The 14,857-nt window shown below is 32.9% G+C and overlaps 1 protein-coding gene across 2 annotated transcripts in view; it reads left to right on the forward strand.

Moving 5' to 3' along the window:
• The window catches only part of SUSD1 (sushi domain containing 1), a 292,834-nt gene that overhangs the window by 170,424 nt on the left and 107,553 nt on the right, over window positions 1-14,857 (forward strand). For both annotated transcript variants that reach the window (XM_074280878.1, XM_074280879.1), the window contains exon 12: window positions 96-282. In XM_074280878.1, coding sequence (XP_074136979.1) covers window positions 96-282 — 187 coding nt within the window. The remainder of the gene's footprint in view (window positions 1-95; window positions 283-14,857) is intronic.

Here is a 14,857-nt window from a genome sequence, read left to right on the forward strand (position 1 = left end):
TGTCTTGGGGCTATGTAGAAATCTATGAAACACTGCATAAACTTAAGGAATTTTAATCATTGTTAGTACCTTACTTCTTGACCTTTTTGTTACAGTTCCATATATGGGGCCACCGAGGGTATCAGAAGGAATTTCACCAGGAAGTATCATTTAACCTGACCACTGGCAGTCAGGCTCCTGAGGTTTGCCTGGAGCTGTACCCAGGCACCAACTACACTGTAAACATCACAGCAGCATCCTCTGGACTTCCTGTGGTGGTCTCGCTCATGACCCAGATAACTGGTAGGTTTTGGATAATTAATTAATTTTTGGATGAGGAATATGGTGACCTCACAGGACCTTGGAAACAAGGAAAGGGAGGTATCCAATGTACTGCTCTTATTCCAAGAAGCTAAATTCTCCTTGTATGATCATCATGGGTCTGCTGCCATTGGCTTTTCCACCTCCAATGTTTTGGAAATACCTATCACATGGTCTATCCTAGATGAGTATACCTGAAGGAATTTCAGAAAGAACACTGAATTTGGAGTTGGAAGATCCGTTCTCTAGGCAAGTTTGGATACAACAGTTGTATGACCCCAATCACTTATTCTCTCAGGAATCCAGTAAAGTGGGATTAGCTAATGTATGCAAAGGACTTTGTAAATTAAAACTACATAAGTCTCATGAAAGACAGAAGGGCCTAATGCATAGAGAGTCTAACTCAAAACTAGAAATACCTTGCTTCAACCTCTGCTTCTCACACATACTATGTAACCTTGGGTTATTTAACACCTTAGTATTGTAGGTAGGAATTTCCTAACTTTGGAGTTCCCTAGACCAATACCATCCTTTCTATGATTTGTATTAACAGCCAATATAAGCATTTATTAATTGTCTACTATGTACCAGGCATGGTGATAAGCACTGAGGACACAAAAAAAGTGGGAAAATAATCCTTCCTGTGAAGGAGCTCAGTGTAAAGGGGGACTCAGCTTACACATATCTGTGTACAAACAAGATATGCACAGGTTGGATCTGAGATAATCAAGTGGGGGAAAGCACAAGCCTTAAGGAAGATTGGGAAAGATTTTTGCATGTGGGCTTTTAGCTGGGACTTGAAGGAAGCCAGCAGATTGAGACAAGAAGGGAGAACATTCCAGACATGGGGAATAGCCAGTGAAAATTCATGCAGCTGGGAGATGAAGTATCTAGTATGAGAAACTGCAAAGAGGCCTTTGTCACTGTATGAGTACATGGGGATGATTGTGATGTAAGGAAAGGTAGGATGTAGACTTGTTATGAAGGACTTTTGGTCAAGGAGTACAAATTGCTATTCTCCTATTATTCTTTTATGTTTAATGTGTGAGCCATTTAGTAACCAGGTAGACAAAATGACTGCTTTTTGTAATTGTGTTTGAGTTAATATGCAATCTTACTTGTTATAGGCTCACTTAGAGCATCTTTGAGACAATTTCAATAGCAAATGGGATGATGGGAAAGAGTTCTGTTTCATCTGTTCCCACATATGCTTGTTCAGTCATTTTTTAATTGATGGACATCTCCCTCAGTCTCTTTGTCACTAGAAAAAGAGCAACTATAAATATTTTTCCACATATGAGTCTTTTTCCTTTTCTTTGATTTCTTTGGCTTATAAACATAGTAAAGATAATGCTGAATCAAATGGCATAAACAATTTTATAGCCCTTTAGCTATAGTTCCAAGTTGTTTTACAGAATGGTTGGACTAGCTCACGAGTCAAACAGCAATACAGTAATATACTTCTTTTCTCAAATCCCTTCCAGCATATGTTATTCTCCCCTTCTGTGACATTACCTAATCTATGCCTCAGAGTTATTTTAATTTGCCTTTCTCTAATATTAAAGATTTAGAGCATTTTTCACATGACTATTGATAACTTTGATTTCTTACTCTGAAAACTATTCATATCCTTTAATCATTTATCAATTGAAGAATGACTCTTTTTTTAAAAATTGTTTTATATGAGAAATGAGGCCTTTATCAAAGACATTAGTTATAAAATTTATCTTTGAATTTTCCTTCTAATTTTCTGCTATATTAGTTTTGTTTTGTACTTTCTTTCTAACTTTTTGCTAAATTGGTTTTCTTTATATAGAAACTTTAAAATTTTATGCAATCAAAATTATCCATTTTACTTACCATGATCCTCTCTGTCTCTTGTTTGGTTATGTATTCTCTCCTTATCCATAGATCTGGCAAGTAAATTTTTCCATGCTTCCTAATTTGCTTATGATATCACCCTTTATATCTAACATGTACCCATTTTGACCTTATCTTGATATACAGTGTGAGATGTTGATCTATGCCCAGTTTTTGGGCAGACTGCTTTTTAAATTTGCCAGGATTTATTTAAATTTTTGTCAGATAGAGAGTTATTGTCCCCAGAGCTTGTAGCTTTGGATTTACCAAACACTAAATTATTATGGTCATTTACTGTTGTATATTGTGTACCTAATTTATTCCACTAATCCACAACTCTATTTCTTAGCGAATCCCAGATTATTTTGATGATTACCACTTTGTAATATAACTTGAAATCTGATGCTGTTAGACTGCCTTCCCTTTTTTCCCCCATTTATTCCCTTGATATTCTTGATCATTTCTTTTTCCAGATGAATTTTATTATATTTTTCTAACTCTACAAAATAATTCATTAGTAGCTTGGTATGTTACTAAATAAATAATTTAGGTAGAATTGTCATTTTTATCATATTGCTTCAGTCTACTCATAAACAATTATTATTTATCCAATTGTTTAGATTTGTCTTTTTATGTGAAAATTTTTATAATTATGTACTTATAGTTCCTACTTAATAAGTAGACTTCCAAGTATTCTATTTTATTTCATTGTTTTTACTTCTTTAAAAATTTATTTATTAGTTTTTGACATTTACTTTTATAAGATTTTGATTTCCATTTTTCTCCTTCCCTTTATCCCTCCCAAGATAGCAATCAATCTGATGTATATATATATATATAAAATCATATTAAAAACATTTCCACATTAGTCATGTTTCTAAGTACTTTATACTGTCTGCAGTTATTTAAAATGGAATTTCTATTTCTATCTCTTCCTGTTGGTAACATTTAGAAATACTGATGATTTATGTGGGTTTATTTTAGATCCTTCAATTTTGCTAAAGTTGTTAATAATTTCAACTACTTTTTTTTTTGATTCTCTAAGATTCTCTAAGTGTATCATCATATGTATAAAGAGTAATAATTTTGTTTCCTCGTTGCCTATTCTAAGCCCTTCAATTTCTTTTTCTTGTTTTATCCCAATCATTAACATTTTGGGAGGGGGGCAATTGGGGTTAAATGATTTGCCCAAGGTCACACAGCCAGAAAGTATTAAGTGTTTGAGGCTGGATTTGAAGTCAGGTCCTTTTATCCACTGCACCATCAAACTACTTCTATTGATAGCATTTTTAATGCAATATTGAATAAAAGCTTCTTTCCTGATCTTATTTGGAAGACTTTTAGTTTATCCCCAATACAGATAATGCTTAGTTGTTTCCTTACTACTTATTTTAAGAAACTCTCCCTTGATTACTATTTTGTCTAGTATGGGAATGGTACTGTATTTTCCCAAAAGTTTTTTTTTTTTCTATCTATTGACATAATATATGATTGTTGTTACTTTTATTGTTGTTTCTAATATTGAACCAGCATGAATTCTAGTTCAATCACTTTTTTTTTTTTTACTTTTAATTTTATTAACCTCTCCTTCAATTTTTTAATATGTCGATTTTGGTGTTTAATTGCGGATTTTAATTTGTTTTTGTGTTGTTGTTGTATGCCCAGTTCATTGAGTTTCATGTTGACATAAGCCTTTAGAGATATAAATGTTCCCTTAAATACTTCTTTGACTGCATCCCACAAATTCTGGTAACTTGTCTCATTGTTGTCATTCTTTTTAATGAATTTTTTTTGTTGTTTCTATGTTTTTTTCTTTGCCTCGTTCTTTCCTTAGGAGTAGATTATTTTACTTTCCAATTAATTTTTGATTTATGGCTCCTAAGTTTTTTATTGAATTAATTTTCATTGCATTATGGTCAGAAAAGGTTCATGTAATATTTCTGCTTTTTTGCATTTTCTTGAGGGTTTTATGCCCTAATACATAGTTTTTGTGAAGGTGTATACAGTTGATAAAAAGAGTATATTCCTTCCTATTCTCATTGTTTTCTCCAGAAGTTTATCATATCTAACATTTCTAAATCTAAATTTCTTTTAATTTCCTTAACTTCTTCATTATTTATTTTGTGATAAGATTCATCTTGTTCTGAAAGGGGGTAAATTGAGGGTTCCTAAATAGTACAGTTTAACTATTTTTTCCCTTATCTCCTTTAATTTTTTCAGTAAGAATTTGGTACATATAGGTTTAGTATTGATATTAATCTTTATTGTCTGCGGTACCTTTTAGTAAAATGTAATTTACCAAGGTTATCTCTTAATTAGATCTTTTTTTGCTTTTGTTTTGTCTGAGATCATGATTGCTACCTTTGCCTTTTACTTCAACTGAATGAAGCACAATAGATTCTGCTTTAGTTCCTTTTTTTTTTTTTTTTTTTTTTTTTTTTTTAACTTTGTGGGTATCTTTCTGTCTCAAATGTGTTTCCTGTAAACAAGAAGCTGCTAGATTTTGATTTCTAATCCATTCTGCTGCCCTCTTCTGTTTTATGGGTGAGCTTATCTTATTCACATTTTCAGTTTTAATGATCAACTCTATATTTCCCTCTATTCTATTTTCTTGTTTCTCCTTCTCTCCTTTTTATCCTGTCTCTTCTCAAAAGTTCATCTTGCTTCTGCTCACTGCTTCCCTTAATCTACTTTCCTCCTTATTAACCCTCCTACTTTCTCATATCCTCTTTCTCCCTTACTTCAGTACTGGGTAATAGTGATTTCTATACTCAATTAGAATATGTATATATAAATATAGATGTATATTTTCCTTCTGAATCAGTTCTGATGAAAATGAGATTCAAGCATTGCCCACTCACTTCCTCATTTCCCCTTTTACTGTGAAAACTGCTCCTTGGGCACTTCACTTACGTGAGATGATTTTCACCATTATTTTTCTCTCTTCGTCCTTCTTCTGAGGCATCCCTCCTTTTCACTCCTTCATTTAAAAAAAAAAATCTTCTCAATGTAATAAATTCAAATCCATGTCCTCTGATTATATTCCTTCCAACTGTCCTAATAATGATAAAGTTCTTAGGAGTTATAGGTATTCTCTTCCAATATAGAAATCTAAACAGTTTAATTATATCATGATCCTTATTATTTCTCTTTCATGTTTACCTTTTTATGCTTCTCTTGAGTCTGGTGTTTGGATGTCAAAATTTCTATTTGGCTCTGGGCTCTTCATCAGGAATTCTTGAGAGTCCTGTATTTTATTAAGTGACTTTTTTTCCCCTAACAATTATAATTAATTTTTCTGGGTGATTCTTGGTTGTAATTCTAACTCCTTTGTCTTCCAGAATATCATATTCCCAGCCATCTTCCCAGCCTTTAACATTATAGTTGCTAGGCATTTTGTGGTCCTTGCTATAGCTTTACAGTATTTGGATGGTTTCTTTCAAGGGACTTGAAATATTTTCTCTTTGATTTGGAATCCCTGTAATTTTCCTGGGAATTTTTTTTTCTTTGGATTTCTTTCAGGAAGTGATCAATGCACTTTTTTTTCCCCCAATTTCTATTTTGTTCTCTGCTTCTAAGATATCAGGGCAGTTTCCTTTATAATTTCAAATATGATATATAGGCTCTTTTTTTTTAAATCATGGCTTTCAGGCAGTATAAAAATTGTAAAATTATCTTTTTTTATCTGTTTTCCATGTTATTTCTTTTTTCCACTAAGACATTTCACATTTTCTTGTATTTTTTCCATTCTCTTGACTTTGTTTTATTGTTTCTTGATATCTCATGAAGTCATTAGCTTCCTCTTGCCCTATTGCAACTTTTAATTGGACAATAACATAATGTTTAAGTTTCTTCCTGAGTGGACCAGTGAGATATTGATGTAATTTTCCAGTAATATTCACTAACTTTTTCAAATCATTTATGTTATTCCTTGATAGTTCTACTTTTGTTTCTTGGTTTTTGCTATATTTTTATGTTTTCTAACAGAAATTGAAGGAGAATGCATTCAAGGATGATTATAGCAGATACCTTTTTTTTTGATAATTTTCATTTGGCATAATTGATTTACTGGTAAGATATTGATGATGATGATGATGAAAAAACTAGTTAGTTACAGAAAGACTAATATAGTGACAATAAGAAAGGGAAAGTGGTGCTTAAAAATGCAGTAACAAAATTAGTGGCATGGAATTGGTAATTGGTCAAAAGAAATCCACTTATTCTTTGGTCATTAGGTAGTTGGAAAGCATTATAAAACTTGGGTAGCTCAATTTAGAGATGAGAAAAATAATAGTTAATTCTTGCTGAGAGTATACTAAAAACACTTCTTCCTTGAATTTTGATTTGACAAAATGAGGCTGGACATTGAAAGAATTACTTTGAATGAACACATACTAGTGTTTTGTGAGTTATGTATAATTAGAATGAAAATCAATTTGATAAGTAATGGTATGTATATACTTTTACTTATCAAATTGATTTTCATTATAATTTATCTCTTGCTGTGATCCTGGAAAAGTCACTTCATCATCTCTTTAGTCCTCAGCTTCCTCATCTGCAAGATTAGGAATTTGTACTAGAGAGTGTCCAAGATCCAAGATATAAAACATATTTTTCTGTGATCCAGTGATATGTTCTATGCTACCAGTGGTGGCTAAACACATCCCTAAATTAGAGGCATTAGTTTCAATATTTATATTTTCCACCACTAGGAGGAGCTCTTGAGTTGTTATGGGTTAGTAAGGTCTTGCACTAGAGAACTATCCTTGGTATTTTCTAATCTGAAATAATTTAAAGTTTAAAAACAAAAATTCCCAAGTATTAGTATTTCCCAGAAAATGTGGGACTTTGAGGGCTTTATTTATGTTTGAAAATGGACATAACCAGATATCTATCTGTTTATAATTGTCCAGAATATGAACATATTTTTCTAAAACTCTAAAATTCTTTTATGTTACTGAAATTGTTGGGTAAAATAAATAAAATGTGAAGCATGAATAATACCACAGCTGAATTCAGAGAAAAATGAGCTGAATTTCCCTTTCCAGTACATTACCTTAAATAACAATCTGGCTGACAGGAACTAGATTAAAACAAATTGTTTGGATATATCACTAACCTCATAAGACAGGAAGAGTTCGAGGAATTTTGAAAGACAGAAACAAATGTTTCACTGGGGAGAGAGGTATGTTGAATTCTAACTTGTCTGACTCATCTCTCATGTATTTACTCAGGTGGATGGGTAAAACAGAGCCACATAGATTTATAATGCCCCCACCTTTCAGAGTCCCTCTTTAGATAGTATGAATATCAGACTATTCTGTTCCTAACTGACACCTTTTTTCTCCCTCTCAGTCAATAATTCTGATTATACATTCTCCTTTGTTAATTATAAAAGTATCTACATTGTTTCCTAACCAAATCTATAAACTTGCTGGCCTTTTTCTTTGACACCTGTTCCCTGAACCTTCACTCTGCACACATACTTTTCCCTTGTCTTCACATGCGAAAACAAAATATTTTATTATTATAAATAATGAAATGTTATTATTAACAATGATTGTATAATGGTGATAATAGCCAGCGTTTGTATAATGTTTTAAGATATACAAAGCATCTTATAAATTTTATTTCTTGGCAACCTCATTTTTTACAGATGAGAAAATTGAAGCAGGTAGAAGCTCAGTGACTTGTCCAGGTTTATACAGCTAGTAAAGTTTATGAAACAGAATTTGAACTCAGGTCTCCCTGCCTCCAGGTTTAGTGTTGCATAATGTATCTGCCTATTTCAAGAGAAAGATGAGACAATTAGGACAGATAGATTGGATTGGATTACTACAGAAAAACATATTGTATTTAAGAGTATTTGATGGAGATTATTCATTCCTATGTTCTTCCTTCAAAACTAAAGCAGTAATACATTGGAGAAACTTCCTTCTTTTAGTCTCTTAGAATATCCCTTAATGTTGTTTAATATGTTTGTTGAATGAATGAAAAAAATTCCATTAAATTCATGGGGGGGGGGGCAAAAAAGTAGGGATTGTTCGAAGAATACTCAAAACTTCCTTATTACTTCCAGTAGACCACATGGTCCCTATTTTTAAGGGCCCATTACCCCCAGGCTGATTTTGGCCAGCTGTATGTAATTCAGCTCCAGAGAGGTTGGTGGCTGATGAAGCATTCTTTTATTGGCTGGGAGGTACCATTGATTCAGTAGATCTTTAAAAAAGAAGTGACTCCATCCTTGGTTCTCCTTTACTTCAACCTTCCACAGTCACCAAGTAATTCTGGGACTTTTCATAATGTGTATGGGAAGATCATTTTCTGTCCCAACAACAGGTCAATTACTCCCGTGTCCCAGCTCAAGCTAGGGCTCATCTACTTGATCTCTAGATTAGAATTCTGGCTACCTCTTTTGCCATGTGTTTCTTTGCCTAATCCTGATCAAACATTGATCTTGTTGATTGTCCAGGGTGGGAGGACATCTTGTAAATTTGAGAAATCTGAAAACTCTAGGTCCTTCGCCAGTATTGGCTCCATTTTAGGAGTCTCTTTCAGATCCTCTAGATCCCAATACCTACCCTGGCTTGCCAGAAAATGTAGAAATATAAAGTGCTTATTCTACAGTCCCAGCAAATGCTTTGTTTTGATGATTTAAATCTCAAACCCTAGATAGAGCATAATGGTAGTTATTATGTGTGTAATTGGTTGGGTTTGACTCAGAGCAATCTCCTGATAATTTAAGTCTGAAATTAGAATGAAATGAGATATTTATAATCCACCCAACATTTAAGGAGAGGAGATTTACTTAGTCATAGCATGATATTCAGAGAAGTGAAGAGATATTCATCCAGGATTAAGTTTAGATTCAGCTGAGAACTACTTGCTAGTGTTGCTCCTGCTGCTGATCAATGGAATGATGCTTCAGGGGGGTTTCAGGGAGGAGTCCCTTGTGTCCTTGATGTTTTGTACTAAGATAATAAGGAGGTTTTATCAATAGACCAAGTCTTGGTCTCCTGAGCCAATTTCAATTCCTTTAACAGAAAAACTAACTTAATTTTTATTAAGGAAGGGAATAGGGATGCTTAGGTGCTCCCACCAAAACAGTGTTCTTATTAAGTTGTTTATTTTTCTATCGGTGAGTGTTTTGAGAACTATTTATAATAAACATTTCTTTTGTAAGTGTTAAATACTTTTTTCAAACCTAATTTATATCATGCATTGAATACCTTTCTTTTCTCCACTTTGGGTAGGTGCTAGAAACTTAAGCTTTAAGTAAGTTTTCCCAGGACACTGAGAAGTGGAGGAAAATTCATAAGATTGTGAGAAAAGGAGGTTGGCTCCTTCATAAGAGGCCTAGCTCCCCCAGGATTGAACCCTATCTAGCTATGTCTATGGGCCGGAGCAGAGGTGGTCTTTAGTACAAAGGGAGAATTTTACCATTACAAACAATAAAATATTATCTTATTAATATGATTGTACATTTCCATAATGCTTTAAGATATACAAAACATCTTACAAATATTAATTCATAGCATCCTCACAACAATCTCAGGAAGGTGCTATTATTATCCTGATTTTTTTTTTTTTTTTTTAACAGATGAAATAAGTCCCCTTGGCCCTTGGGCTCCAGAGTGATAATTTTGTTAATTTTTTTTTTTTTTGTAATTTTGGTTTGTAATTGTTAGTTCAGATAACTAAGGGAAGCCAAAAGAAATTAAAGTAGAAGAATTCTTTAATATTTCTTTTTATCGCTACTTAAAAAAATGAAGAAGAAATAGGAATAAAGCTGAATTGGAATAAAGTCTGTGGAAATAATATTAGTAGATTAGAGATTTTTAAATGTTCAGACCCCAATGGCTTACAATGTCAGTGACCCATGTTTTTTGATCTCCAAGGTCCATTGATTTTTTGACACATAAATAGCCAAGAAAATAGGTAAAAATTCCAGAGGTATTGCCAGAATGCATGTATTACTGACTTGGCTATACAATGTCATCACTACTCCATACTTGGGTATATTTTGTGATTAAAAACCCCAAAATTTTTTAAATATGAAAACATTCTTAGGAACACATACCACAAAAATATGCCACTGGGTAATACAGATAGAGAAATTTATCCCCATTCCCTTGGTACTTAGAGGTACACCATTTTACCACTGAGAGATCTTATTGGCCTCTCTTCCTGTCCCTCTTACCTACAATCAACTGTCTAGATAGAATAAGAGCAACTTGAGAAATATTACCCCAGATTTCTGGGCTAAGTCTGCATTTACAGGTTAGCCATAGGTGATCTTAGAAGGGAAGAGTTGTTGGTGCCCTTGTCAGAGTTATTGGCAATTGGTAGGATCTTCCTTTTCCATATATCAATTTCTTTATCTCCTCAGTTATGGGATAACAAATAGGCTGAATTTATTCCTCAGTTGTTACTTGCCTTTTTATAAGTATATATATGTCTAAAGAGAAACCTGAAGATTGGAGAGCTGGCTTAATACTTGTATTTTTAAAAAGAAGAAAGAAAGATAATTCTTTTTTCAATTAATATTTTTTAATTTTATAATTATAACTTTTTTGACAGTACATATGCATAGGTAATTTTTTATAACATTATTCCTTGCACTCACTTCTGTTCGGATTTTTTCCTTCCTTCCCTCCCCCCCTTCCCCTAGATGGCAGACAGTCTTATACATGTTAGATATGTTATAGTATATCCTAGATACAATATATGTGTGCAGAACTGAACAGTTCACTTGTTGCACAGGAAGAATTGGATTCAGAAGGTAAAAATAACCTGGGAAGAAAAACAAAAATGCAAACAGTTCACACTCATTTCCCAGTGTTCCTTCTCTGGGTGTAGCTGATTCTGTCCATCATTGATCAATTGGAATTGAATTAGATCTTCTCTTTGTCGAAGATATCCACTTCTATCAGAATACATCCTCATACAGTATTGTTGTTGAAGTGTAGAATGATCTCCTGGTTCTGCTCATTTCACTTAGCAGCAGTTCATATAAGTCTCTCCAAGCCTCTCTGTATTCATCCTGTTGGTCATTTCTTACAGAATAATAATATTCTATAACATTCATATACCATAATTTACCCAACCATTCTCCAATTGATGAGTATTGATTCATTTTCCAGTTTCTAGCCATTACAAAAAGGGCTGCCACAAATATTTTGGCACATACAGGTTCCTTTCCCTTCTTTAGTATCTCTTTGGGATATAGGACCAGTAGTAGCACTGCTGGATCAAAGGGTATGCACAGTTTGATAACTTTTGGGGCATAATTCCAGATTGCTCTCCAGAATAGTTGGATTCGTTCACAACTCTACCAGCAATGCATCAAGTGTCCCAGTTTTTCCGCATCCCCTCCAACATTCATCATTATTTTTTCCTGTCATCTTAGCCAATCTGACAGGTGTGCAGTGGTATCTCAGAGTTGTCTTAATTTGCATTTCTCTGATCAATAAGGATTTGGAACACTTTTTCATGTGAGTGGAAATAGTTTCAATTTCATCATCTGAAAATTTTCTGTTCATATCCTTTGACCATTTATTAATTGGAGAATGGCTTGATTTTTTATAAATTAGAGTCAGTTCTCTATATATTTTGGAAATGAGGCCTTTATCAGAACCTTTAACTGTAAAAATGTTTTCCCAGTTTGTTACTTCCCTTCTAATTTTGTTTGCATTAGTTTTGTTTGTACAAAAGCTTTTTAATTTGATGTAATCAAAATTTTCTATTTTGTGATCAATAATGATCTCTAGTTCTTCTTTGGTCACAAATCCCTTCCTCTTCCACAAGTCTGAGAGGTAAACTATCCTATGTTCCTCTAATTTATTTATGTTCTCTGTATTTATGTCCTAAATCATGGACCCATTTTGATCTTATTTTGATATGTGGTGTTAAGTGTGGGTCCATGCCTAATTTCTGCCATACTAATTTCTTGTTTTCCCAGAAGGTTTTGTCAAATAATAAATTCTTACCCCAAAGGTTGGGATGAAAGAGAATTCTAAATTACAGACCTCTATACTGTGCTTCCCCTGGGAAAGTACTAGGGGAAAAATTGATGTGTGAGAGAATAGTGCTCTGGGTAATAACCAACCTAGCTTCTCTACAATCTTCTCTACAATAGAATGAGCAGCCTAGGAGACTAAGGCAAAGATGAAACTTAAAAACAAAAAACAAGCAATGATAGGGAGCCTTTTCTATTTTATATAAGGTCCTCATCTGAGGTGAGTATAGGATTGTAGTCAAACAATGGTAAAGACCCAATCTTTTGTAATTTCCCATTTTTTACAAGATCTGTTATGTTGCTATATGTAGTCCTTACTGCTATAGCTTTGTCCCTAATCCTGTCATCATGCATGTGCTGTTCTTGTAGTAATCAATTCTTCCCTTGTTTTTCAATTACAATAAGTTATGGATAAATGGGTGATGGTGTCTAGAAGTGAGAGTAAGCATTGTTGCTGAGAGTTAAATGAAACTACATTTTTCCCCTTCTTGGATCAATTTCCTTTTTTAAATTAAATTTTATTTTTAATGAATAAAAATGTATTTTCTTCCTATCACAGCTCCTCTATTTCTCCCGAATGAAAGAGAAGATAAAGAAAAACCTTTGCAACAAATATGTATAGTTGAGCAAAACAAATTCCCACACAACATTATTCAAAAATAGATGTCTTATTCTGTACCTTGTATCTATTACTCTCTCTCAAGTTTTGGGTAGCTTATTTCATCATTAGTTTAATTTTTTTCCTCCTCTTACCTAAGCAATGAGATGAGCCATATTTAAGTTGGCAAAACTTTTAGTGCAGACTGGTTATTTTAATTTTTTTTATTAAATAGTATTTTATTTTTTCCAATTACATATAAGGATAATTTTCAACATTCATTTTTGAAATATTTTGAGTTGCAAAATTTTTTTCTCTCTCCCTTCACCTTTCATTTGTTTTCATGTTTCTGCTCTCTACATTCAACATCAGTTCATACAAGTCTTCCTAGGATTTTCTGAAACCAGACTGTGAATCATTTTGTAAGCACAAAAGTATTCCATTACATTTATATATCAGAACTTATTCAGACATGCCCCAATTGATGGGCATCCCCTCGAATTCTAGTTCTTTGCTGCCACAAAAAGAGGAAGTATAAATATTTTTGAACTTGTGGATCCATTCCCCTTTTTTATGATCTTTTTAGGATATAGACTTATTAGTGGTATTGTTGGTTCAAAGAGTATACATAGTTTGGCTACTCTTTGGATATACTTCCAAATTGCTTTCCAGAGTGATTGGATCAGTTCACAATTCCACCAAACAATGCATAAACATCCTAGTTTTCACATGTTTCCACCAACATTTCTCATTTTCTTTTTTTTTTTTTTATCATATTAGCCAATCTGATAGATGTGAGATATAGTTCAAAGTTGTTCTAATTTTCATTTCTCTAATCAGTAGTGATTTAGAACTTAAACTTTTTCCAATCCTGGTCCTTTTTCACCCAAGCAATTTTTTACATGATTCCAGATATATAGGTATATAAAGTAAGTATACAAATCAAACATTTATTGATAATAATTCATAAACAAATTTATTTTAAAAAATTCTTTGGTATACATATAATTTTATTATTTATTAAAGATGAAAGCAAATTTGCATTCTAATGAGATGGGCATGCATATTTTTACATAAATAATTAAATCTTTAAGAATATTTGATACTTTTTACTGTTGCCAAATTTTTCATGACCCCCCCCCCATACAGTTATATGATGCCATATGGGATCCTGGTCCACAGTTTAAGAATCTATATAGATGACTCAGATTTATAAGAATATAAGTCATTCCTCAATTGATAAATGGTCAAAGAATATTGATAGAAAATTTTTGAATGAAGAAATTAAAGCTATTTCTAGTCATATAAAAAACACTCCAAATAACTATTTATTAGAGAAATGCAAATTAAGACAATTCTGGAATACTACTTCATACCTTTCAGGTTGTCTAAAAATGACATGAAAAGATAATGACAAATGTTGGAGGGAATGTGGAAAAACTGGCACGCTAATACCTTGTTGAAGGAGTTGTGAAATGATCCAACCATTCAGAAAGCAATTTGGAACTATACCCAAAGTGCTACAAAAGTCTGCATACCTTTTGATGCAGCAGTATCCCAAAAGACAATATCACAAAGGGATAATAAAAAAAGGAAAAAGGACTCATGTGCAGATATGTTTGTAGTAGCTCTTTTTGTAATGGCAAGAAACTAGAAATTGAATGGAGGTACAATAGTGAAGGAATGGTTGAATAAGTTGATATGATTGTAATGGAATATTATTTTCTATAAGAATGATGGGCAGGCTGATTTTAGAAAAGCCTGGAAAGATTACATGAACTGATGCTGAGTGAAGTGAGCAAAACCAAGAGAACATTGTACAAAGCAATAATAAGATGATGTGATAATTGACTGTGATGGACTTGGTTCTTCTCAACAATGAAGTGATATAATTTTCTTGTATCACTGCATTGTTGAGAAGAACCAAGTCAATTATCACAGTCAATTATCACATCATATATATATATATATATATATATATGTATATAGTTTTATAGCCCTTTGTCCATAGTTCCAAATTACTTTCAAGAATTTGTCTAGTTTTTAGCTCTATCTGCAGAGCATTAATGTTCCCATTTTTC

The sequence above is a fragment of the Sminthopsis crassicaudata genome, chromosome 1, assembly GCF_048593235.1.
Source record: "Sminthopsis crassicaudata isolate SCR6 chromosome 1, ASM4859323v1, whole genome shotgun sequence".
Lineage (NCBI taxonomy): Eukaryota > Metazoa > Chordata > Mammalia > Dasyuromorphia > Dasyuridae > Sminthopsis > Sminthopsis crassicaudata.